Source organism: Diplodia corticola, assembly GCF_001883845.1.
Source record: "Diplodia corticola strain CBS 112549 chromosome Unknown scaffold49, whole genome shotgun sequence".
NCBI lineage: Eukaryota > Fungi > Ascomycota > Dothideomycetes > Botryosphaeriales > Botryosphaeriaceae > Diplodia > Diplodia corticola.
The window spans coordinates 36,694-62,439 of NW_017971528.1; the positions used below are offsets into that span (position 1 = coordinate 36,694).

The 25,746-nt window shown below is 59.4% G+C and overlaps 7 protein-coding genes across 7 annotated transcripts; 3 read left to right on the plus strand and 4 right to left on the minus strand.

The window, feature by feature from the left end:
* Positions 1-5,270: 5,270 nt before the first annotated feature.
* On the minus strand, positions 5,271-6,682 carry BKCO1_490009 (uncharacterized protein; the record flags this gene model as incomplete). Its single annotated transcript, XM_020276598.1, has 2 exons — positions 5,271-6,263; positions 6,329-6,682. The coding sequence occupies 2 exons, from the start codon at positions 6,680-6,682 to the stop codon at positions 5,271-5,273; spliced, it is 1,347 nt and encodes a 448-aa protein (XP_020127619.1).
* Positions 6,683-8,393: 1,711 nt separating this feature from the next.
* Positions 8,394-10,556, plus strand: BKCO1_4900010 (uncharacterized protein; the record flags this gene model as incomplete). Its single annotated transcript, XM_020276521.1, has 1 exon — positions 8,394-10,556. One exon carries the CDS (start codon positions 8,394-8,396, stop codon positions 10,554-10,556), a length of 2,163 nt encoding a protein of 720 aa, XP_020127654.1.
* Positions 10,557-12,516: 1,960 nt separating this feature from the next.
* BKCO1_4900011 (chitinase) lies at positions 12,517-13,964 on the minus strand (the record flags this gene model as incomplete). The annotated part of the gene is made up of 4 exons (XM_020276522.1): positions 12,517-12,624; positions 12,721-12,933; positions 13,027-13,869; positions 13,917-13,964. The coding sequence occupies 4 exons, from the start codon at positions 13,962-13,964 to the stop codon at positions 12,517-12,519; spliced, it is 1,212 nt and encodes a 403-aa protein (XP_020127653.1).
* A 2,009-nt stretch (positions 13,965-15,973) lies between these two features.
* Positions 15,974-17,218, minus strand: BKCO1_4900012 (ctr copper transporter family protein; the record flags this gene model as incomplete). The annotated part of the gene is made up of 3 exons (XM_020276523.1): positions 15,974-16,059; positions 16,473-16,947; positions 17,072-17,218. 3 exons carry the CDS (start codon positions 17,216-17,218, stop codon positions 15,974-15,976), a joined length of 708 nt encoding a protein of 235 aa, XP_020127652.1.
* A 1,051-nt stretch (positions 17,219-18,269) lies between these two features.
* Positions 18,270-20,075, minus strand: BKCO1_4900013 (pyoverdine dityrosine biosynthesis protein; the record flags this gene model as incomplete). The annotated part of the gene is made up of 2 exons (XM_020276524.1): positions 18,270-19,273; positions 19,322-20,075. The coding sequence occupies 2 exons, from the start codon at positions 20,073-20,075 to the stop codon at positions 18,270-18,272; spliced, it is 1,758 nt and encodes a 585-aa protein (XP_020127651.1).
* Positions 20,076-21,084: 1,009 nt separating this feature from the next.
* Positions 21,085-22,734, plus strand: BKCO1_4900014 (cytochrome p450; the record flags this gene model as incomplete). The annotated part of the gene is made up of 3 exons (XM_020276525.1): positions 21,085-21,672; positions 21,728-22,606; positions 22,684-22,734. The coding sequence occupies 3 exons, from the start codon at positions 21,085-21,087 to the stop codon at positions 22,732-22,734; spliced, it is 1,518 nt and encodes a 505-aa protein (XP_020127658.1).
* A 578-nt stretch (positions 22,735-23,312) lies between these two features.
* BKCO1_4900015 (major facilitator superfamily transporter) lies at positions 23,313-25,107 on the plus strand (the record flags this gene model as incomplete). Its single annotated transcript, XM_020276526.1, has 4 exons — positions 23,313-23,645; positions 23,694-24,024; positions 24,087-24,422; positions 24,494-25,107. 4 exons carry the CDS (start codon positions 23,313-23,315, stop codon positions 25,105-25,107), a joined length of 1,614 nt encoding a protein of 537 aa, XP_020127657.1.
* Between the last annotated feature and the right edge of the window lie 639 nt (positions 25,108-25,746).

Consider the following 25,746-nt stretch of genomic DNA (forward strand, 5'->3'; position numbering starts at 1 on the left):
GAAACATGCACGCTTCGACCTACCGGAAACGAAAAAAAAGGGGTGTGGGAAGGGATGGTGAAAAAAAAAAGAAACGCAAAGAAGGGAAAGAACGAAACAGCCATGTTCCCTGTCGGTTTAACGCACACACCACCACCCGCGCCAGCGTTGTAACGTTATGTCACACACACACACGTCAGGCGTCGAATGGTGCGGCAACGAAGGGGCGTATTTTGCATGTGCGGTGCAAACTGCGGTCCTTTTTTTATTTTTCGGGTGTGGGTGTGTATGTGCATGTGCGCAGCGGGGCCGGCGAACTGACCCATCCCTATCTAAGAAGGCAATGGAAGTCGTCAGGCTGCATGTGGTCGTCGAAGGGAGGGGAAGAAGGAGGGGGGGGGGGAGGGACACAAAAAAAGTAAACAGTTCCAAGCCGCTCAGCCGCTCTCGCAGCTTTCGCTAGGTATACCTACTAAGCCCTTATAGGGCTGACGGCGGTCGATGATCGACGCGGCCGAAAAGAGGAAAAAAAATTAATTTTTGGCTTCTCGTTGGTTGCTGGCTGCTGGGCCTGTGATGGATCCGCATTCGCTTTCGGCCGCGGCCGCGGCGGCGAGAATGGAAAAAAAAGAGGCGTTGGAGCGTGGCGCCGTTCGGACCCTTGCGGACGAGCGGGTCTCTCTTTGTCTATTGAACGGGGGCCCCGGGGCGCAACGCGTGCGCATACACGTTAAATACCGCGCACGGAAGGCAGACGCGGCGGCGGGGATCGTCAAAGACCACCCGCTGGCCTGGGCGACGCAGCGGCGGGCGGGTGCTGAGCATCCTCGCGTCTTCTTATTTCGCCGCGGAGTTGCGGGCGAGGGCCGACGGCGGCGGCGGCTGGAAGTCTTCCAGGCCTTTTCTGCCTCGTTTCCATGCGTCTGGCGGGAAAAGAAACCAGGCGAGCTTCTTCTTTTTTTTTTTTGTTTTTTTGCGCGACGCGAGCCGGGGAGGGGAGGGGAAGGCATGGGATGGTCTTGTACTGTACATGCGGCGACGGATGTACGACCGGGGGGCGTGGCCAAGGCAAGAACCGCGTCGTACCCCCTGCCTTTCTATTCGCTAAGGATTGCTGCAGGGCAGCCGCCGAACGGACGAACGAGCGAGCGAACGAACCCACCCATGGCCGCCGCCTTGCCGCCGGCATCAGTTGACAGCGGCACAGTTCCGCTGCCTGGGGCTCGAGATTAGGCCGAATCGAAAGCAGCTAACTCCTGCGGCGCTCCTTTTCCCTCAGGCAGGCTGATCGGGCGAATGGGGGAAAAGATGCAGCGCCATGGCACGCTCTCTGTCCAGCCATCTGTGTCGCGGGAATCCTTCCATCTCATCCCACAGGCGGTGCTCGGGGGGCAGGGGGAAAGGCCCGGTGCGGCGAACGACTTGGACGGGCTGGCCGAGTATGCCGAGCGAGCGGGCTTTTTCCCCATAGTATAAACTCGCGAAAGACGGGAATCCTGAAGGATTTGCGGCCGCCGTAGCCCTGGCGTGGCGGCTGTCAAAGCGGCGCGGCGGCGGCGGGCGGGGGGAGAGCAGGGCAGAGCAGGGCAGAGCAGGGCACGGCAGGGCACGGCTCGGCCGGGCAGGGCAGCGTAGTGCAGTGGGTTTTTTCTGTGCATGGGAATCATGGCTTGACCGCCTCTTGCTGAGCTGAATGGCATCGCATCGCCAGAGAATCGAGTGAGTAGCGCCGGCAGCTAGCCAGTTGCACATGATTTGCCTTGACGCCGGCCGACAGGGCTGCGGCCGTCACGGAACAAAGCGTGCATGCGTCCAGCATGCATGCATGCATGTACGGATACGTCAAGATCAATTGTTCCTGCTCTGCATCATGGATTTCCTTTTTGGCCCCCGCGGCGAAGCGAGCGTCGCTGATATTAAAAGGCGAGCGAGCGGATCGTCCTTGGGCAGGTGTGTGCTGATGATCGAACTGCCCCAGCCCCCCGCCCGCCCGCCGCCTGCCCGCCGCCTGCCCGCCTGCTGCTGCTGCATCGTCACGTCCATTCGGGAAATCCGAGCCCGCTCCTTGCCCCTCGCGCCCGGGCCTCGCCTTGTCCGCACTATTGGTCATGATGGACGCAAACTCCACAACGAGCAACGCCTCTCTCGTACCACCCAATTTTAGACTTCTTATTTTTAATTTTCCCACCGACCGACGAGACGAAGAAGCACCGATGCGCGTGCCCGGGGGCTCTCCACGCCCAGCCGAGCGAGCGAGCCGCCGACGGCAGCGGCCCGCGCTGCACAGCTCAGCTCGACGGCCTCTGGCACAACCTGCGATCGACGATGAGACTCTGGCGGTGGGGATCTACGCAAATACGGTGCGGCGGAGGGCAGGCAAGACAAGGTGACAGAGCATCTCGAATAGGAAAGAATGGTGGGAACGGGCATCAACGGGGCTCGCATGGTGCCGACGATTATCATGCAGCAGGGGTCGTGGTCTGGAATGAGGATGCCAAATCATTTCGACTCACCCAGGCCTTGCCTATCCACGATAACGTACGTGACCGCCGCCTCGCTCTTCTCATCAGCCCCGGTACGGGCAAGACTCGGACGCAATTTGGCGCTTTCCTGCAGCGCACATCCGACACACCGCTGGAGCACGAGCGAGCAAACCCGCGCGCGCGCGCCCACGCCTACCGACGTTCGCGCGCCGCAGCCCTAGGTACTGCGGCCGGCCCATCATCATCACCACCGCCACCAGCAACACCAGCTTTGAGACCGCCCACCGACACCACCTCCGACCCCCATCGCGCCCTTTCAGGCATTGGCCGCGGCTGTCAAAGGTTATCGACGAGATGAAGGGAGAGACACCCGCAATTCGCCTCGGCTTACGCTTCGAACGAACCCGACGCTCGCGAAGAACCAGGCAGGGTCATAGCCATCCCTTCTGCACAAAGCACACTAAGGCTAAGCGCGAATGACTTCTCTGACAGCAAGCCAGGCCGTCGCCGCTACGCCAGACGCGTTGCAGATGACGACGCACAGACGGGGGCCAGTGCCGGGGCAGTGAATGATCGCCACTCGACTGACGACTATGTTTGCCGTTAAACTCCCCTGGGAGCTGTCTGTGGGGGCCACAACGACGAGTTGAAACATTCGAGATCGTCAGCAGTCGCCGCCGCCGCCGCCGCCGCCGTCGTCGTCGTCGTCGTCGGCGGCGGCGGCCGCCGAGAGAGACCCCATTTGGGGCTTGGAATCGGCCGACAAAGTAACGCTTTGGCACGCGCACCTGTGACCACTTTAACGTCCGTACGCAGTACAACTCCACTGCCAATGACGACCCAGGCGATGATGCGCCACGGGCGGACGATCTTTACGTTTCGCTTGTCCTCTCAGGGAGACGACGATGCGGGACCCTGCTTCTCGAACTTCCCGCCGCCTGCGCATTGCAGATCATGGACCGCGTCTAGAACCTTGAGGTGGCAGTGGGAGCTAGAGCTGGGCCTGGTGGACGCCTTGCGGAGCACAAGAGAGATTAGGCAAGCAGGCACATGCTCCAAGTAGATGCGGCTACGTGTATGGACTCACTTAGCCGCCTCTCCCTCGCGGACCACGGCGAGCTGCCTCAGGGGAGTCGATCATCGTGAACACGATCGGTGGCAAAAGATTTCTGACCCCAACCGCCTATGATGTACCAGGTATGCTTGATCCATATGCGGTCCATCAACGGGACTAAGAACTACATTTCTCTGCTTCTCAACCAGGAGGGAGGTGTCTCGATGACAGAACGGTTCGACTGTAGGTGCTTCCGCCTAGAGAGTTCTGACCACGCCAAGCCGTTTATCCTCATACAACCCTGTGTCCCTTCGAGAAGCCAACCCGTTCAGAGGTGCGTTGGGAAATAACGGCTCAAACCAACTAATTTCCGGCGGGTGTTCACTAGCTTCCCCAGAAAATCCTTCCGTTCGACGCATGTGCTTGACTGCGAAAACGCCGAAGGTCAGCTAGACGGCTACGGCCGTAGCTTTGAGCTAACGGGGAGTGGGCAGACGGGCAAAGGTTGGTGGTCCCCACATTGACGATCATCCAGTGCGAGAGAGCGTTGTTGCCTTGACCGGTGGAACCAAATGCAATAGTCTCGGTGCTTTGCACGGCGGCTTTCTTTCCAATGGGTTTCTGGCTGGCGGCAATGGTGATTACCATCACCACAATATCGCGTATACGCACCAAACTTGGCTTGCGTTGTTTTGGTACTATTGCCTGCTGGCAACCACAAGGGAACGTAGGTGTAGGTTTGACGGCTGACTGGCTGACGGACTGTGGTGCCGCTATAGTTTTTTTTGCATCCACAGCTTCACATCATCGCTGCACAATATCGCTTCGGTCAGACTGGTTCCCGGCTTTGGAACTATGCCGGCCCATCTCTCCAAATTATCTGCAATACTCGACGAGGTCATCCTTTTCGATTGTTACTTTGGGGGTTGGCTACCGAACGAGCATCCATGGCCGCACCCAACCGTGGTTGCGGGTGCAGAGCCGCAACAACGTCCCGCGTAGCACAGCCACAACGACTCAAAACAGTGGTAGAGCATTTTGTGCAAAACATGGCTGCGCGCAAACGGGATTGCGCGAGGGCAGTCTAAACGCAAGTGAAGACGCAGTTAGGGAGCGCACATTCCCGAGGTCGACCCTGCCTCCGGCTTTTGCCCTGCATGAATATGAGACCGGGTTCATGAAAATGTAGAGTCCCAACTCGATATGCACGCATCTCTTGCCATAGGTGTTCTCAAAGGACAAGCGCCGACATCTTCCTATCTTCTAGCGCTGCCCGCGGATGAGTCAGGCGGCAGCTGAGAGATCCGAATGACTATCACAACAAACACTTCTCAAAAACCTGACGAGTTCAATGATAGAGCATTTTCTTGTGGATTCATCGAATTCTCAAGCTACTAAAAATTAACATTACCCTAATGCCACCCCCAAAAAATGGAGGTACTTCGCAGTTCCTAACGAGAAGAAGCAATAATCCTATAAGCCGCAACCTCCGCGTCTATGCTTCAACACCGAGTGACCACTTGATGAAACCAAAAGAGAATTGGCCGCCCACAAATGTCCTCCAAAGCAATGATGACCCAAACGTCTTTTCCCAACCCGCCAGAACAGGCAGACAGACAGCGATCTACCCAACGATCCCCTCCCAAAAAAAAAACAAGAAAAAAAAAGCCAAAAACCTCACCACAACAACTCAAACTCTCCCAACCACCAACCACCAATGATCATCATGATCATCATCACCGTAGACCATTCACTCAGTGCTCACCGCACACCCCCCACACCCCCCTCAACACGCCCCTCAGCCCCGCCATCTCCCGCCTCGCCACCCACCCCTGCCACTCCACACACGCCCACACCAGCTCCCGCTTCTTCTGCCGCAGCCCCCCGTGCTCGGCGTCGGGCCCCATCCCGATGGCCACCGCGTCGTCGTACTCGGCGAAGGCGGCCGACACGGCGCGGCGGTGGTGGGCGGCCATGCGGGCTTCGAGGGGTGGGCGGGGCGATGGCGACGGTTGGGCCGATGGTTGGGGCGGGGGCGGAGCGGTTGTTGTTCTCGTGACGGTGTTGATGAGCGTCTCGTTGCGGCGGAGGGCGTGATCGAAGCGTTGGAGGTTGGTGAGGGCGAGGGTGAGGGTGCGGGTGGGGGAGGGGGAGCGAGGAGGCGGGTGGGTTGGGGGCGAGGTGGTGAGGCAGTTGAGCGTGGGCGACCACCATGTTGTGTTGTTGCTGGCGGAGTCTGTGCTGCGGGTGGTGGGCGGCGGCGGCGGCGGCGGCTGTTGCTGCTCCTCGACGTACCTGATGGCGAGGATCGCGGCGCGGAGGTCCCTTTTGGCGTTGAGGCAGGCGATGTGGTCGCGGGCTAGGGCGGCGCGGAGGTCGGCGGTGGTGGCGAATTCGTGGATGGTGCCGGAGCCGTTGGGGTGGTGTTGCGGGGCGGAGCAGGTGGAGGATGGGCCCGTTCCTGCCGTCGCTGTCGTTTCTTGTTGTTGGCGAGGAACTGGAAGGCGCTGCTCTTTCAGGAGACGGGCGAGGTTCGCCCGGTACGTGTTGACGCAGTGGCAGGGCGTCAGCGCGGCACGGGCGTCCTGCAGGGCGTTTTGGAGGGCTGTGCCCACTTGCTGGCAGGTGAGTAGGATGTCGAAGAAGGCACGCAGGCGCAGAAGGCGCTCGATCTTGTCCAGCTCATGTGCCGACGGGAGGGTGTAGTCATCTACAAGCGCTGGGATGCTTGGAGGACCGGTGGCAGCCTGTGATGTTTGTGTCAAAACCTCGGACATGGAGCTAGCTGGGGGACTTTGTGTTGAGAGCGCACCAAGGATTCGCCTTTCAGCCTCGCTCTCATGTCGTTGTATTGGGCGTCGAGCTTGACTATGATCTTGTTCACCTGCTTGAGCTTTCCCATGAGGTGCGATGAATATCGTTCGTAGCCCATAATCATTTGGGTGATAATCTGTTCTTGCTGCTCTTCTTGCGCGTGCGATTGGTTTCCTGGTGTTGCGGCTGCCGGTGCGGCTTGGGAAGGTTCGGTCTCGCCGTCTGCAACCGCGTCTGGCCCGCCGTCTGCAACCGCGTCTGGCCCGCCGTCTGCATCCGCGTCTGTCATTACGGCATCGGGGATAGACGACATGTTCGATAGCGGTTGCTCGGCTGGGTCGGGGGCACTCATGATGGCTGATAGCAATGTGGTGGGGCGCGAGTGCGAAGCCCGTGACTCGGGTGCGCGGAGCGATGATGATGTGTGGTGTTAGAAGATGAGGGAGCCGCAGCCATAATAATGGTGCGCGCCGGGCACACAGCTGCAGAAGACGCGGTGAGGTTTCTGGTCTTCACTCTTTTCGGCGCCTACCCTGCAACCAAGGGTACGGCCAGACCCTGCCACCTCCACATCAGGGCGCGCACCGTGTGGTCTCTTTTTTGGAGCTCCTAACACTCGATCTGGTTCGGTGGTGTGGCAAGTCCCTAACCACGGCTTCGCCTCGTCTTCGTCATGCTATTCCACGGGCTTAGTGGGTTTCCGCTCTCCACTCGGGCTTGCCGCAACGATTTCTCTTGATGGATGGCTCGGTTCCATTAGCCACGTATACCTGTGGAGGACCCTCGGACATTTCCATGGCGCTGTGGACAGATCAGCGCAGAACCTTCCCGTGAGCTTCGGAACACGTTGCGCTAATAAGTCAATAATCCTCGACAATAGGCAGATGGAGTCTGGTCATCGGATAGCCGCTCGCTATTACGTTCCACGAGCGCGTCTGGAGCATTAGTGCAGTTGCAGAGCCTGTGTTGACGCTAATCCAACGCCCTACCGAAACACTTCGCCATTACTCAGCCTGGCGAACACTCTGTCTGCCAACTCGCTACACCGAGGACCGACAGTCTACAGACATCTTGCAAAACGCCTTCACTCGATTATTACCGGATGCGGAGTAGAGCGAGCAAGGACGGAAACTGGATCGGCATGTTGTTTGCTTCTGATTGGTGGGAATTTATCTTATCGCACGTCAAGCATAAGCCGTCTACTACTTGCCTCCTACACAGCTGTACAAGCTCATTTGACCTGAAGGAAACTCTTGTCTCATCTCGTTTGCGACCGTGAACAGACCGAGCCACGGGCTGGTGGGCTGTTCGGCTGCAGGCCAGGCGCCACCAAGAGCAATCTGCGACTTGTCTGAGAGTGTTTACAAGCCCATCTCATGCAGCTTCTTGTCAAGATAGCTCGTTGCTTTTCCGTCATCTGGCCGCTCTTGCACAAGGGCTAGCATACATACAGGGGAAAGACGAACAATGCGCTTATAGATCAATTGCGCGACAAGTGAAGCGCATCAATGTTGGTAGAAAGCCACAAATCATTTGTCGTCTGAGCCACAACAGCGTACTTGCTCAGAGCTGTCAGTCAGATTCAGGTTGAGACGATGAGCTGGAGCTGTTTGAGCGACCATTTGCTTGCGAATGGCACGGGTTTGTGACAGGTCAGTGATTTGCTCATTACTTCGGCCAAATACTTGGCATGAGCGTCTGCCTAGCTGGATTCAAGCCTGCTGTACCTATTATACGTGTTTCAGGTCCTTGGGGCATCCAATCAGAGTGGTAGACTGGTGGGCACGGACCATGAGGGTGATGGTTCTGTCTATATACAATCACCTTCACCTTGGCTTTCGAAACACCGGGCACAATAGGAGGGGTTGGGAGTCACTCGAACAATGGCGAGTGGCACTTACAAGAACTCTTCGATTTTGACCCACCTCCCAACTTCTTCCTCTTCTTGGACCACCCTCAACCTTCCACCGACGCTGTCAGATCTCCTTCGGCCTTTCACAACTTCACAGCATCATAACAAAACCACCGCCTCCACCCACAACCACACAAATCCAACCGAAGCCATGTCTTCCAACCCCAGCTCCAGCATCTCCTCTTCTCTCCCCGCCGACGAGCGCATGCAGGACATGCAGCTCCACAACACCACCACCACCACCCGCCACCATTCTCCCGCGACCGAGTCCATCCACGGCTCGCGGTTCCTGGCCCCCAGCGCCAGCTTCGACGGCTCCCCTCGCCGCGCCATGAGCGACCGCATGGCGCTCCCGCCCGCCGCCCCCATCACCGGCGGCTACGACTACGCCGAGATCCCCTCCGGCCTCCCCATCTACCCCGCCGCCGCCGCCCCGGCCCACCCCATGAACGGGCCCACCTCTCCGGGCTACAACCCGTTCTCCAGCTCGCCCGCCTCCTCCGCCGCCGCGCCCGCGCCCATCCCGGCGCCGTTCCAGCAGCAGCAGCAGCAGCAACAGCAACACTTCCCGGGGCCCTCCACCCCTCCGCGCCAGACCTCTCCTCCCTCCTCCGCCTTCTCCCCCGCCGCCGCCGAGAGCGACGACGACGACGACAACAACAACAACGACAACGACGACGACGACAACCCCCTCCTCACCCACCTCCTCACCACCCTCTCGGGCAGCGTCCGCGCCGCCGTCCCCCTCCTCCTCCGGCCCCCCGGCGCCTACACCGGGGGTGATTTCCCCGAGCGCGCGCGGGCGCGCCTCACCGCGGCGCTGGCGCCGCTGCTCGACGCCCACGCCCGGCGCCTGCGCGACGACGCGGCGTCGGCCGACGCGACGGCCGCGTGGCTGCAGGGCGAGCTGGACTCGCTGCAGGGCGTGTGGGTCGAGCAGGACGCCGAGATCGCGTCGCTCCGGGCGGCGGTGGAGAGGGCGCGGGACGCGGAGCAGGCGCGGTACGAGGAGGTGTTGGGGATGGTGCGGGAGAGGGGGGTGAGGGACGGGGAGAGGGAGGGGGAGGTGGAGAGGTTGAGGCGGGAGGTGGAGAGGTTGAGGCGGGAGAATGAGGTGTTGAGGGGGGAGAATGAGGGGCTGAGGGAGAGGGAGTGGGAGACGGAGGAGGAGGGAGAGGAGGAGCAGCAGGAGGAGGGTCCTGCTGGTGAGCAGGAGCAGCAGCAGCCGCAGCAGCAGGAGGAGGAGCAGGAGGAGGAGGAGGAAGAGGAGCAGATTCCTCTTCAGCAAGAGGAGAACGAGGGCGCCGACGCCGACGCCGACGACGAAGACGACGAGGACGAGGACGAGCTGCGCAACATGCGCAGATCCAAGCGCAGGATGCTGGCCTCTGGCGCCAGCCAAGCCGTTGCCTCTGCTGCCGCCGTCGCCCCTGCTGCCGCTGCCCCTGCCGTCGCCACCACCGCCGCCGTCAACTTCCCGCGCCAGGTGCGCACCGCCTTCGCGGCGGTCCAGCACCAGCTGGGCCAGGCGGCTGGCCCGTTCCGCCTCGAGAGCGCCAACACCCTCCGCGAGTTCGACGCGAAGCTCTGCGAGACCGTCGAAGAGAACGACACCGACGCGGACGAGGCCGACGAGCTCGCCGCCGCTGGCTCCCGTCCCCCCTCCCCAGTCGTCGCTGGCCCTTCTTCCGCCGCGGCCGGTCCTTCCACCACCGCTGGTCCTTCTCTCACCACCGCCGGTCCTTCTCACACCACCGCCGCCGCCGCCACAGGCCCATCCACCGCCGCCGGCCCATCTTCCACCACCGCCGCGTCCGCATCCGCAACCACCACCGACCAACACCTCCAAACCGCGCGCTCCTTCCTCCTCGCGCGCATGCAACTCCGCACCACGCCTACCCCCACCTACGTCGACCTCCTCCCGTCCACCACCCCCGCCGTCGCCGCCATCGACGCCTCCCTCGCCGCGCTGCTCCACGACCGCGACCGCGCCGACAAGGGCACGCGCTGGGCCGACGCGGGCGCCTTCTTCCCGGACTACTGCTTCCGCGGCGCGGTGGTGGCGCGGCGGCGCCCGCGCTTCGACGCCGGGCCCGGGCGCGCGTGCACCGAGTGCATGGGCTGCGGGAAGCCGTGCATGGTGCGCGGAGATCACGCGGGAGAGTTGGTCGTCTTGCCGAGGAGGGATCCGGGAGAGGGCGATTGGAGGGAGGCGAGTATGTGGGTGGGTGAGGGGTCGGCGTCGTCGTCTGCGCAGCAGAATAGGGGAGGTGGAGCGGGAGGACAGAAGAGGAAGAGGAGGAGGAGGTACTGAGGGATTGAGCCGCCACCGCCACCGCCGACGAAGCACTATTTCGGAGTTGTTCAGCATGTGCGTTGCAGGACCAGGAGAGCATATCGGATTGGAGGGGGGTTTTCCAGGACTTGAAAGAGGATTGAGAGAGGATTGATCAGTCGGCAGCGAGTGGGATTTGTTTGGCTATAAAGAGCGTCCCGGATTTTCGGGCGCCGGCAGTAGGCTGCCTTGACGAGTTGGTGAATATTTCTGGGTAGGAAAGGCGGAAAAGCGTTGCATTTTTCTATTATTGTTTTTGGTCATCCAGGTTTCTGCCGTATGGCATATGGCGCTCAGAGTTTTGCTGTCGACCCTTCAGTCTTCTTGCAGCAATCCCACAGCGCAGAGTTACTGCTATGATTGGGCGACGGAGGCTTTGTTCAGGGAGTCGAAGTCTCGCCCTTGAGTACGAGAGAGGTTGCTGTACATTGTGCAGCGGGTTTTGGAAAACACCAACGAAACCATTTTTCAGAGGCAAGGATATAGTATCTCAAGCCGTTACAAATTCTCCATAGATCGGTCTGTTCCTTAGATCTAGAGACCGTTGCTCGATTCTACCAATCCAGATGTAGACCAGCAGACATGACAGCGACTACCTTCAAGTGAGTCTTCTTGACCGTCGACAGTGTTTTCCAAGTATATTTTCCTTGTCTCTGCGGATACATTCAAATACTCGACATGCCTGCCATACCAACTATCCGATCAGCTCACCCAACCCATAGATACACGTGCGTTGCAATTGAAGTCAATCAGTGTCGCGGGCTGCTTCCTTTGCCACGTCTATGCCGCAAATCCATCAGTTCGCGTAATAGCGTACCCTTGATTCTCCACCTCCACGGCGCTAACACCGCAGACCTATCATTCCTCATTCCCGTATGAGCCGTTTCAATGGGCTCGCATACAATAAAAGGGGTACCCAACAAGGGTGTTGTTCATGATAACACGTTGCTGAAGAAGACCCTGTTGGGTTGATGATGACGATTATCATCCACAACGTGTACGTGATGGTGTTGACCAACACTATCCACGGTAGATTATCATCCACAACGTGTACGTATTGGTGTTGACCAACACTATCCACGGTAGATTATCATCCACAACATGTACGTGATGGTGTGGACCAACACTATCCACGGTAGATTATCATCCACAACATGTACGTGATGGTGTGGACCAACACTATCCACGGTACCAACAGCAGATTCTTCGCTCAAACCCGAGCTTGAATCCACGGTTGTGCCTCGTGGAATCCTCAACACGGACGAACCCACCCTCATTCGCCCCGATACGGAAGGCACAACAGCAATTTCGTGGCGGACTTTGAACGATGCGACCACTGATTACTTTCCCCCGTCTGTAGGTGCAGGGTGTGGCGTATGTATGCACGTCCATGCATATGAACCTCAAGTTCAGCAACGGTACCTTCGCCAGCCGACGATCCGCAGCAAGGACATGTCTCTGTCTTCATCTCCTCTTCTTTTTCTTCTGCACGGCCACTTGCTCGCGTCGATCCTGTTTCCCATTGCGGCAAGCGCGTAGAAAAAGTGGCGTCGCGAAAGGGCCGAAAAGCGGCGACTACTTGCCTATCGTCTTGCACACAGTAGTACAGCAAGACTCCCGACATCCGTAGTCGGCATAAGCAGCAGCAGTATCAGCGAGAGAGATAAAAAAAAACAATGCACCGATAGGTGTTGAACAAGTCTTCGATTGTATGATATGTATTTACATGCAGAAAGATGTTTGCCTCTAAAGCCTATGTGCGGTACCTATATACGTAAAGTGTCATGAGCTGTTCCCAAACGAGCGAGCGTCCTTTGCGGTCTTCTAATTTCCCTTGTGCTCCAAACGATGGTGTGCGTCTATATACCTACCTGTATCCCAAGCTCCCTTGTCCCAACAGATGATACCAAACAGAACCAACCACACAGAAACAAGCCTACTAAGTCGGCATGCCGGCCTTCAAGTTGTCGTACTTTGAGTCCGGGTACGCGAGGTTGTTCTCGGTGGTATCGGCCAGACTGCCGTTGGCGGACATGCTCTCGTAAACCTGCGTGCGTGATGAGCAACAAGTCAGAAAGGTCGATTCCAAACTTGCCATCGAAGCTGGCTGGTGACGGGGGAAAGACTGTGAACAAAGACTTACGTTGCCAATGATGCTTCCGTCCGTGGTGTTGCGATCGCCAGACGCTTCCCACCACATGGCGCCGCCCATGGACTTGCCCTGCAGGTAGGTGACCTTCTTCAACGCCATGTCGACCGTGTCGTACGACACCATCTCGCGGGTGGAGTTGTCATAGCTGTACGTCGCACCGGCCTCGCTGTCGTAGTACTCCGTCGCACCGGCACGCGGGAGGACCTGTCCCGCAACGAAAAAAAGTCCAAGGTTAGCCTTGAGCCACGAGAAAAGCTTCTGGAGAGGGCGTAGACGGGAAATCCGGGTTTCACGAACCTTGTAGTCCCAGATCCCATTCTCCCAACTTCCCGATCCGACGCCGTTGTAGGCCGTCCCGGGCCCGTCCGTGCTCTCGAACGCACGACCGTACAGCGGCATGCCGAGCACCAACTTCGCGCTCGGGATGCCGTTGGAGGTGTAGTAAGTGACGGCCTGGTCGGTGTTGAAGGGCGTGGCGACGGGGTTCGAGGTGCTGTTGTAGAGGTTCGCCTGATGGCCGGCCGTGGTGTCCCAGCTGCCGGCATAGTCGTACGCCATGAGGTTCACAAAGTCCAGGTAAGGCTCCATCTCGGCGAGGCGCAGCTTCTGGTAGTTGGTCGGGCCGGCGGGGGCCGCGATGGACAGCAAGAAGTCCGGGCGGGTGTAGTTCGCGGCGGCGAGGCTGTCGGCGTAGGTGTCGAGCGCCTCGCGGGTGGCCTGCAGCAGCGAGACCCAGTTCTGGGCCTCGGTGTCGTCGGCGGGGTACTCCCAGTCGATGTCGAGACCGTCGAAGCCCAGGTCTTTGACCAGCTGCACGGCGGAGGAGGCGAAGGTGGCGCGGTTGGCGGCCGTGGCGGCGGCGCCGGGGAAGTTGGACGAGTAGGTCCAGCCGCCGATGGAGAGGAGCACCTTGAGCTTGCGGTTCGCCTTCTTCAGGAGGTAGAGCTGCTTGACGCAGCCGTACACGTTGGTGCCGACGTCGTTCCACGAGTCGCCGTCGTAGTGCTTGTCGGTGTCGGCCCAGCTGTCCGTCATGTACACCTCGCCAGTCTCCGGGCGGACATTGGCAAATGAGTATAGGACGTGGGTCAACTGGTCCGCCGGAAGATCCTGAGGGTTGTAGGCGCGGCCGTAGATGGCCTGGCAAGATGTTAGCTTGGACCGCCACGTTTTTGAGGAGTACGGACCCAGTTGACGAAGTAGGCAACAGTTCTGTATCCGTTTCCGCCGCCCATTGTTGCTGCAGTGGTGCTGTTGATGGTAGGGACAGGAGAAGCATGGGCAGGGACCAGATATATAGACACGGCGACGAGTGCGGCGGCAGCGGCCGCAGAGATGGAAGTCGACCAACGCATTGTCACAGGTGTCACGCAGGATTGCCTGAGCTCAGCGCATCTCCAACATGACCTCGACGGCCGGCGGCCTGAAGTTGATATACGCACCCCATCCGGAGCGTCGTGCCGGGACAGAGGGTGCTGGCCTCGAGCTGCGACAAGGCATGGCGTCGTGTGGACAGAGCAACCGGGTCAGTTGTCGCTTCCATCTGGTTACGACGCCACCTAATACCGCTTGTGGAAGTAACGTGTCTTCCATTCTGCGCTGCTGAGCGCGACAGCTGGCGGCCTGGCGACGCGTCCCGGCAAGGCGAGTTGAGACCTCAGTCATTTGGGCGACGGAGGCTGATAAGGAGAGGCGACTGTGGTGGTGGTGGATGTGGAGGCGGGCCATGGTCGGGCGGCGGGCCGTTGAAAGGTCAGATGGGATGTGGCACCCTGAGGCGCAGGGCGTTGGAGCTGCCCTTCTGGGCGACGAGCCTGGCGGTCATGCTCTTCGACGTTACATTCCTTGCTCGTCGAGCCAGGGGAGCAGAGAGAGGCCCCACAGCACCAATCACGACGCCGCGCCCGCACACCCCGAAGCAATGTCGCAGCGCGACCACCACCATGGCCGCCGTTGATGGAGCAAATTGCCTGCATCACCCGACACGGGCCAAGACGCTCGCCTCGGCCGTCGGGCCATGCTCCGCTCTCGTCGATATAGGCCCAAGTCGCATGCCGAACTGACTTGCTCGCGTGGACCGCACGCATCCTTGCATGGCCGTCGCGATAAGGCCCGGGACGCCCCACATTGACGCTGATGGAGCCTGCATTGTCTCTGTTGTGCACGAGCAGCGTCGCGTGCGTGGTAGCGTTGCCTCGTGAAAGCAGCGACGACCGAGGATAGCGGAGGAACGTCCGTGTCGGGCTTTTGAAGGAGAAGTCTCGAGGGCGCGCAAGAGGGTTGCATTGCGGGGTGCGTCATATCGATAAGGCACCGGCCCCTGCTGAAGATGTGTCCCACTCGCACCTGAAGATGTGACGGTCTCCGCTTGGAAAAATAAAATCTGTACATCTCGGGGGGAGTGTGATCAATGTGTCGCTCCGTCTCGTGCGGACTGGCTGTGACATGACCGCAGGCCCCATCGCGATCAACACATGCAGATGCAGATGATGCGCAAAACAACTATCCACAAGCAATGGCGGTTAGAGACCGATCCAGACGACATGGAAATCTTGACATGAGATTCAAGTGATGGCTTCTTGGCAATGCGGCATCTGAGGTGGGAAATACATGACGATCAAGCCGAGTAACCTTTGGGCATGTTGTTCCCTTGTGCAGGAACAAAACCAAACCGTACCCACCGCGAGAACTAAGCGAATCGTGAACATAGGCAGACATGGCAGACATCGTCTTTTACGAGTGCGGCCTCGCTGTACATACATTGCAACAATAATAAGAATGGATATCAATGCAATATACGCGCGCGAGCATAGACATCCGGCCAAGAGCCTCAACTACTCGACATCATTGCAATACCAAGCAATCCGATCTTGCAATATTAAGAAGAGCGATCTAATAAGATTGCGCAATGAGACTCCCGGTCTCACTGGACCCTCTATTGGAAGACTCCCGTCAGACATCGGGAAACCTTCCCTCGTATCACCACAGCCCCAGATCTTCGAAATCTTTCCCCCATTATCATCGCCCCGCAAGTATTATCATTCCAATCAGTCCGCCCGCATCCCCACGAAAACGAATCCCCGCCCTTTTCGCCAGCCAGCCAGCCAGCCAAGAAGCAGCCGCCCGCTCAATTGCAGCACGAATCTCGCATCTCGGGACCCCTGGCACGTTTGAGGACACGGTCAGCGCATCCCATCGATTGGGTCGGAAAGCTTCAAAGAAGAAGCTCCATCGGAGGGAAAACTTACTCAGCACCGCTGTAGTACGTGTCCCACTGGAACATGGCCGCCCCGAGGAACGCGCCAATGAAGATGCAAATGATGATGTAGCCTGCAGGGGGCGCGACGCAAAACAGCGTGTCAGCACGTCGCAAGTCGTGTCGCGACGACACAAACAAACAAAACAATTGGCAGACCGTTGATCATCCCAACGACGACAACGGGGGGCGCCCCGAAACCGCATCTTCCTCCCCTCCCCCCGGGGGCTGCAGAAAAGACATACAGCAGCGCGCCCCGCATCCCCGAACGTACATACAGCAAGCGCTCGCGCTCGCGCACGCGCGGCGTGCAACCACACAGGAAGCGCGTGGAAACGTCCGGACGTACGCAAGGGGGGGACCGGGGAAGCATGCATGCATGCATGCATGTACATTCGGAGTTCGGAGGGGGGGAGGGGGGTGGTAGCACAAGGAACGAGGTGTAAAAAAAGAAAACGACAGAAAAAAAAAAGGGCCAACCACTCACCATTGTAGTACATGGCCAGCAGCATGACAAAGTACCCGACAGCGAACTGCACCATGAACAGCGCGCTCCGCACGAGCTGCTGCCACCACCTCAGCGGACCAATGCCGCCTCCGCCACCGCCTCCCCCAGCACCAGCACCACCAGCACCACCGCTCCTCGAAGCGCCAGCACCAACAAACCCCTTCCCGCTACTCGCCCCGCTCGACGCACTACTACTAGCCACTCCTCCTCCTCCCCCTCCTCCTGCTCTCACTCCCTCCTCGCGGGCGATGGTGTCGGTACCGGTGCCGGACGTGGCGCTGCTGTTGACGCGGCGAAAGTAGCGGTCGAGGTCGCGCTGGGCGCGGCGCAGCAGCTCGAGCGAGACGACGAGCAGGATGACGCCGATGCAGGAGCCGGCGAAGGCGCCGGCGCTGCGGACGTGCCACGAGCGCGCGATGAAGCACGCGTCGACCGTGTACCAGTTCCAGAGCATCTGTGAGCAAGCACGCCGAGTCAGCGGTGGTTTCGTGGTTCTCGGGGGGGGGAGGGATGGCTCGGAAAGCGTTTGTTGTTGTCGCAGGTGAGTGAGGGAGGGATGGATGAATTAAATAACGTACGGAGATCTTGCATGAGCTGCCGCCGCCCATGCCTCCCATGCTCATTTTGGCGGTGCTGGTCGCGGCGGCGGCGGCGGAGGTGGTGGCCGTGGAGGCCATGGCCATGGCCATGGAGCTGGCTGTTGAGGACGTTCCGGACATGTCCATGGTTTGCGGGCGTTGAGGGAAACGGAGTGACGTGCTGCGCAGAGACGGCTGACGGCGAGAGACAGAAACTCCGGTGAGGCTGAAGCTGGGGTGAAGATGAGCTGGCAGGTTTCGTGCGAGGCGCAGATGCGAAGAGTGGTCGCTAGGCGCGGCGGAAGGCAGGAGACGGACTCAGTGCGCGCGAAGGGAAGGCGGGCGTCGCGTAATTAAGGAAAGGTTTGTATTTGGAGGTAAAGGTGGAAACGCGATCAATGATATAGGCGCGGACAGGCTGTGGGTTTTTATGGGCCAAAGCTCAAGCGGCCTTGTCACAGCTCTATGCTGTCGTCTGGAAGTGGATAGGCTTCCATCCAAGGGCTCGCCACAAATGACATGCTCACCGCTGCACGAGGGAAGCGCCGCGGAAAGCGAAAGAGAGTGAGCTGTGCCACGGCAGGCGCTATCCTGTCGCTTGCTGACGATGCTACACCACCCTTGATCCCGGGGCAGGGCGGCGCTTGCCCAATAGGATAATGTGCTCAAACCCGAGCATTGGCGGAAAGCTTGGCGCGGAGCGGGTCAAAGAGCGGGGGAGGCCCGTTGCCATTGAGCAACTTCATTGTTTGCATGAACAACTTTCGCCTGCCGTTTCTTCGTAGGGAATTCCCTCCAGAAACTTCATGGCACCACCGGGCGGACGGAGATTTATTCGAAAATATGTGGTGTTTTCGTCCTGCGTTCCTGCTTTCCGCCCCCGGCCAACCGCATTCGCGTAAGCGCTAACCGCCGGCACTGCGACTGATCAACACCACGCATGACGTCTGGTACGCGACCAAGCATAAACCTCCGGTGTACCAGTGCCTTTCGCACCGCAAAGTAAACATGATTCGAAGATATCAGCTCAGTGGAACTATCACATGGTCGCCAGTCGAGAAGTGAAGAACATCGACTTCATGATATCAACTACCCGCTTCTAAGGAATATCAATTATTGGACGTGCTTGCTACGCTAAAGGACAATGCAAAAATGGAAACAAAAAACCATAGGCACGGAAAGAAACTCGAGGATTGAATCATGCAGAAGTCCAAGTCCACCAAGCACCGCCCATCTGCAGAATGTACTCGGTCGTCCACCTCAACGGCACATACACAACCGGCAGCATCCTTCCCAACACCGGATACTCCTGCACGAGCAACGGCTGGCGCTTCTCGACCGCGCTGACGACAACCTCGTCCTGCGCCGCCATGGCCACCGGCGACTGCGGGATGACGACGGCCAAGGGCGGAGCGACGTGTGTCGACGTCGTCGCCGTCGGCGGCTTCAAGGCGAAGTAGCTGCCATTCTCCGAGCCCGTCCACGCGCCCTGGAGGTAGCCCTTCGCGATGGCGTCGTGCGCCGCGCGCGCTTTGACGAGGTACGGGGTGGGCTCGCCCTCGACGTACGCGAGGCAGTTGTGCCACGGGGTCGGCGTGTGGTAGTTGTCCAGCGACGCCTGCGCGCTGCGGGACTCGAGGTCGTCGACGGCGATGGCGGCGAGCAGGCGGATGGCGAACTTGGGGCCCGAGTTGTCGTGCGCGTGGATGGAGAGGCGCACGTGCGAGGGGAAGAGCAGCTCGACGAGGTTCGAGTACGCGCAGTTGCGCACCATCATCTCGGCCGCCACGGCCGACGCCATCTTCTTCCGCTTCGACACGCTGAGCCCGCCGGCGAACGCGCGGCTCTGGGACAGGTCGTCGAGCATGAAGCGCGACAGGCCGCGGTACAGGCCGAGGGTCGAGCGGTCTTGGCTGCTGATCAGGCTGCGCAGCATGGTCTTGTCGTTCTGGCCGAGGGCCATCATCAGCTTGCGGCAGAGCTCCGCATTCTCGGAGCGCTCCGAGTCGATCGGGTGCGTCAGCTCGACTTGCTCGACCCACTGCTTCTGCAAGAGGCCTGTGACTTCCCTGTTGCCGAAGAAGATGTCGGTCAAGGAGGTGAACTGAATGTTGCCGTTGCACTGCTTTCTGGACTCCATGCGATGATACATCTGCTTCAAGGACTCGCCATAAATGTCGACTTGGTCATCCTTGACCTCCACTGCCGTTTGTCAGGAAACGTATGCCAGGATGGTCATGTTGTACTTACGCAGGTCGGAGAAGACGTGTCCGTCACTGACGATGAGAACGATGGCGCCCGGGCTGTAGATATCGCCCACGCGACGTGCGAACTCGTCAAGCGTCTTCAGAGCAAGATGCTCAGCACCGTCTGGATCAGTGCCGCACGTCTTCTCTGCGCTGGGCGATTTGCAGGGAAACGCAGGGAGACAGAATTGAATAGGCTGGCGACGAGTGACAAAATTCAGCACGCAGGACTCGAAGTGGCTGCGTCCAATGCTCCATTTGTCGTTCCGAGTAACGTTGCGGAGGTACTGGTCAAATATGTCGGCGACGCGAGAAGCAAGCTGTGCATCCTTCTCATCCAGGTTCCCAGAAGTGCGTTCTGTCGGTGGTAGGAGACGAGTCTCGCAAAGCACGAACAACTCCGCCCAAGAGACCAGATCGGCGGACGAATCGTCGGACGTGGAAGCAGCGTTCTTGTTGCAAACCAAGCCAAGAATGCTGTCCGGCCGTGCCGGATCGTAAAGTTCTCGGACACAGTATGTGCTGTGTTCGGATGAGAGGTTCAAAGAGATGTCGGTTGCCTTGATGTGTTTCCCTGAGCTAAGGTCAACACCATGGCGCGGTTTGGTGGCCAGAAGCTGCTCGCGCAATTGGGGCCAGGCAGCTTCCAGGTAAGCGCCGTTGGTGCCGTGTGTGGAGACCAAGGTGAAGTCGGCTTGGCGCCAGTAGAAGCCCTTGACGCCGTGATAGACCGACGAACCGCTGTTGAGAGAAGACATTATAGGAGTATGGTAAGCGCCGGGGTATGGGCTAAACTTGAAAAGGTAAAGTGAGGAAAATCAAACTTGATCTTTGCTTGACGGAGGAAAAATTGGTAAGCCTAGTAAAGGGAAAAGGAGCTCGTTGCTTTGAGGAGATGATCAGTGTAAAGTGATGTTGACTGAATTGGGGTTTCGAGTGTTGATCTTTTATGGGGCTACCGTGGGGCCTCTCCGCTGTCCACTGTCACCGTGAAGGAACACTTGGCGAGGGAGCTCTGCGGCTGTGCTTCGAAGACCTGTGGAGGCCCTGGATGACGCAGCTGGCGAAGGTGAGAAGCTGCAAAGGCTGGGTAAGCCACGATGTCAAAAAAAGAGTGCAAGGGTTGCAACTTGCAACAGCCATAGGCCCAGTCCGCGTCTCTCCAGGCGACAGTTGCCAAGCCGTTGCTCACGGCGTCCGATGACAGGGATGCATGCGCTTATGCAGGTCGGGGAATACGTAGCCAGCCCGCAACGAACCGAAGCCGTGGTGGCCAAGCTCATCGGAGCTGGCTCGAGGCGGTCGGCGCCATATGCAGTAGCGGTGCGTCAAACGCCGGGTACGCCTTCTCGTTGGAGACCCAAGAATATCGGAGGCCTAGAAGGAGCAAGGCCTGCATTCTTGGCGCGATTGGCGCAGATGCACATGCATTCGTCTCAGCCAACACCGAGCACGCACGCGACGCCGCGTCCCATTTCGGTGCCCAACAAAGCACAGCCCTGTCAGCCTGCTTGGCAGGTTGGCCGCAATCAGTTAACCGGGGTCACGATAGGGCGGTTACCCGTCAGGCAAGTCCTTGGATGGTGTCGTTACACCCGTCGACGTTGCGCCATCCTTCCATCATCCTTTCAGCCCAGCTGTGGCCGAGTCACTGCGCCTTCCCGGCCGGGAATTCCAGTGCTCATTTACTTGGCACCCCGGACCCGAAATGCTTCGCGAATATCAGGCATTGGATAGGACCTCAACCCGAAGCATACCACCGGCACCATGATTTCCAACTTCCTTCTCGTCTGTTTCATTGCTCCGGTCGGGCTGGCCGTCCTGGCAGCCATCACCTTTCTCCTGCCGCCCAGCAATTTCCCCAAGAATATTCCAACCATCCCGTTTTACTACACTCTTCTTCCGCTTTTCCGCGACTGCGACCAGGAGACTCTCTATCGAGAATACCTCGAGGAGCCACTCAAGAAGTATGGCGCTGTCAAAATCTTCTTCGCTTCGCGCTGGAATGTTTTGGTGCAGCGGCCCGAACTGCTCCAGGAAGTGTTCAAGAACGAGGATTTGTACGCCAAAAGCGGCAACCAAAAAAAGATCCCGTACAGTGTCATCGCAGATTACACGGGCGACAACATCATTTCGGCCCATGGAGCTGACTGGCGGCTGTACCGGTCTGTCATTGCTCCTGGACTGCAGCGAGACTTCGACAGCAAGCCCCTGGTCCGGAATGCGAACCTACTAGCAGATCTCTTCGTCGAGCAACAGAAGAAGTCTCGTACGTCTGGCGTTCTCGTGCTTCCGGTCCTACAAAGGCTTTCACTGGAGAACGTTGCTCAGAGCCTCTTGGGCACCTGTTTCGGAGTAAGCATCACGAAAATGCTGCAACGCTGGCTTACTGATACGATACATTTCACAGACTCTCGAAAACCCTCAGGCGACCATGAATCAGATGCAGGTGGCAGTGAAACGAGAGATATTCAAGCCATTGTTCCTGAACTTTCCATTCCTCGACCGCTTCCCCATCCCGAGCCGGAAACGGGCACGTCAGCTCGTCGATGACTTCGCCAGCCACCTTTGCACCAACGTGTTGGAAAGCCACCAACACGACCACGACGAGAAAATGGTCAACGCCTCCGCCGGATGTCACCTGGTGCGAGCCTACCGGTCCGGGCTCCTCACGGAGCAGCAGTTCCGGCACAACGTCTCCATCATCCTGATCGCCGGCCACGAGAACCCCCAGCTGCTCTTCCAATCCCTGCTCTTCCTCCTCGGCCAACACCAAGACGTGCAGCAGCGGATCCGCGAGGAAGTGGCCGCGGCCAAAGAAGCAGCAGCAGCAGCAGCAGCAGCAGCAGCAGGCGGGGACGGCGCATCAATCCATGAGCTGAACACGCCGTACCTCACAGCCGTCGTGTACGAGACGCTGCGGCTGTACCCGCCCATCTCGCAGCTCATCAACCGGCGCACGACGGCGCCGACGGTGCTGGGCGGCGGCGTCGCGCTGGCGGCCGGCACGTACGTCGGCTACAACGGGTACGCGACGGGGCACGACGCGGCGTTCTGGGGCGCCGACGCGGACGCGTTCAGGCCGGAGCGGTGGGGCGCGACGGCGGACGAGGTCAGGGCGACGTTCCGGACGGCGAGCCGCAAGGGCGGGTTCATCGCGTTCCACGGCGGGCGGCGGGCGTGTCTGGGCCGCAGGTTCGCCATGACGGAGGCGCGGCTGACGGTGGCGGTGCTGGTGGAGAGGCTGGCTTGGCGGATCGATCCCGCTTGGCGGAGGCGCATGACGCCGGTGAGTTGATGCAAGGTTGCGGGCCTGGAGGAGTTGGCTGTTGTGGCTGGAGGAATATATCGCTGACATTGGCATAGGCGGGGCCTCTGAGCCCGATGCTCCTTCGGCTTATCTTTGAGGAGAGATGATTGTTGGGAGGCTTTTGGAGGAATTGGTGGGCTGCAATGGGATCAGGCGTCTCGGTTTCTATTCAAATGATAATTACAAGTGATGCATAGCTCAGCGACCTGCTTGTGCCACATGCCCTGCGAATTCCCTCTGTTGCGTGTAAAGCGCGTCTGTGGATTAGAAACGAGACGGAGCGGAGGTGCGGTGTGAAGATGCCGGCGGCTTTCAAATGTCCACGGAGACCCTGGCAGTGGCTTCCTTCCTCATTCGGCAGTGTTGACCGGGGTGGGCGAGCGGGGTGGGCGAGCGGGGCGGCCGCCGACTCGGGTGCCAAGTAGAGCGGCTGGGCTGTGGCTGCCCTCCCGACGTGCGACCATGGTGGCTGCTCTATTTTCCCGACGCCCAGCTGGCCTTGCAGAAGACCCGCATGCCTTCGATCCTGCGCCTGACTCACTATCCTCTCTCGGAGCTGTGCTGACCCGGGCGCAGCACAACATGTCAGTGCACGTATTTTTGGCTATCCCGCTAACCGCTGCGCCCAGAGCCTGGTTGCACCTGTCATCGTTATACGCTCACTGCGACTACCAAACACGATGATATGAAGAATGGATATCCCGCTCAGTCCTCTCTCATTGCACCACTCGTTCAGGCCTCTCCGTTGCTGCTGGCCAAAATGAATAACGTTGAACCGAAACCAGACGGCACCGCAACGCCCATTTCTACTACATCCACTCTTGCTCCGCCATATTCTGCCTTTTCGCTCGCTACCCGGCGGATGATTCTTGGCCTGGTCACCGCCGCCGGTTTCCTCGGTCCCCTCTGCGGCGCCATCTACCTCCCCTCACTTCCTCTTTTCGAGGACATCTTCCACACCTCAACCACAGGAATCAATGCATCCGTTACTCTTTACATGGTAGTCTTCGCCATTGCCGTGAGTTCCAGCTTTAATGAATACCGCCTTCCAAGCTGACCCCTACAGCCACTTTTCTGGGCCGCTGCCGCTGACCACTGGGGTCGAAGGCCCGTCTACACCGTCTCCTTGGCCATTTTTATCGCCTCCAACATCCTTCTTGCTGCCGTCCCCGCAAACATCGCAGCTCTGTTTATCCTCCGCATCCTCCAGGCCCTAGGTTCCAGTGCAGTAACCTCTGTGGGCGCCGGAACCGTTGCCGACATCACCGAGCCCAAAAGCCGTGCTTCTGCCATGTCCATCTTTTTGCTGGGGCCCCACATGGGTCCTATCCTCGGTCCTCTTATCGGTGGACAGTTTGCTGCTCCCTCCCGATGGAGGTGGGCTTTTGGATTTCTCGGTACGTCACCCGCACTGCCGCATGATGATTCACTGCAGCTAACCGCAATGCTGCCCCCGCAGCCATCGCTTGTTTTCCCATCTACGCCGCCATTCAACTATGGCTACCCGAGACCCTGCGCACTCTCGTCGGCAACGGAGAAAGCCAGCGGCACCACCCCCTCCTGAAGGTGCAGCCCTTCCGACAAAAGCGCGAAGACGGCAAAACCGCCCCTTCCCAGCCCTCGCGCGTGCGCGTCTTCTGGGCCTTGCTCGTCTACCCGCCCAACCTCATCATCATCGCCAGCACCGCCCTGCTCTTCGCCGGCCTGTATGCCATCCTCGTCGACTTCACACGGCTCTGGGTCCACGTCTACGGCTGGTCCGAAGCCCAAGCCGGCTACGCCTACCTCTGTCCCGGTAAGACCCCCTTCCATCCCACCCCCACCACGGAAACCCCCCTCCCTAACACCCACCCCCCCTCCCCTCAGGCCTCTCCCTCTTCCTCGGCTCCCTCGCCGGCGGCAAAGCATCCGACCTCCACCGCGCCCGCGCCATCGCCACCATCACCACCACCACCACCACCACCAACCCCGCCAACCAAGCCGCCGCCGCCACCACCACCAGCCAAGCCACCCCCCCAAACCCAAACCCCATCCCCCCCGAATCCCGCATCCCGCTGCAAGCCCCGGGCTACATCCTCACCGCCCTCGCCCTCCCCCTCTACGGCTGGCTCGCGCGCGCGCACGCGCACCCCGCCGCCACGCTCTTCGCCTCCGCCCTCGCCGGCCTCGGCACCGCCTGGGTCCTCGTCACCAGCACCGCCTACCTGACCGAGTCGTCGCCGCCGCACGCGGCGCGCATGGTGGCGCTGGCGGGGACGGCGCGCAACGGCGCGGCGGCGGCCGCGGCCGCGGCGGTGCATCCGCTTGTGGGCGCGGTGGGGTACGGGTGGTGTTATTCGGCGTTGGGGGTCGGGGTGGGGGCGTGCGTCGGGGGCGTGTGGTTTTTGTGGAGGAGGGGGGAGGGGTATCGGGGGGGTTTGGGGGAGAGGATGGCGAGGGCGGGGGCGGTGGGGCCAGTGGCGGCGGCGGCGAAGAGGTGAGTGTATGGTGGTGGTGGTGGTTATTCTGGTTCGCGCCGCGGGGGGAGGGTCCGGTAAGGTCGAATTTTTGTGGGACGACGTGCGTTCCGCTCGAGAGGTGGTGATGCTGTGCAAAGGAAGGCGTCGACTTCTTGTGTTGATATTCTTTTGCATTGCAACTGGCGTAACGGGGCATTTCTGCGCTGGGTGATGGGATGTTTGTGCGGTCAGTGTCTGCATGTAGATGTCTGATGCTAGAGTCGTCATATTATAGAGCCTACTTGTTCTTCTGATTTCACCATTTCGTTTGATTTCCAACTTTTTGTTGATATGATCGCATAGAGATTGTATTCATGCTATATACTAGTCTTTTATAGACATGGATGCTGATTGCTGGCTTATTTGCCTGCAGTCCACTGGAAGTTTGCCTGTGTTCGGCTCGATTTTCAACTCTTTTCCGTGGCTGGCTTAGGAAACTGGAGAGAGGGAGAGAAGAGTCATCTCAGTGAGAGTCCGCGCAAGTGTGATTCATGGCTGCAGCTGCAGCATTGCAACCCTGCCGGTCATTCGCCGTATAATACCCTCAGGTTCGCCGTACATTGTGCCTTTAGTAGTAAAGTGATCAAGAGCCGACTTGCGCCGAAGAAGCGCCAACCTGCG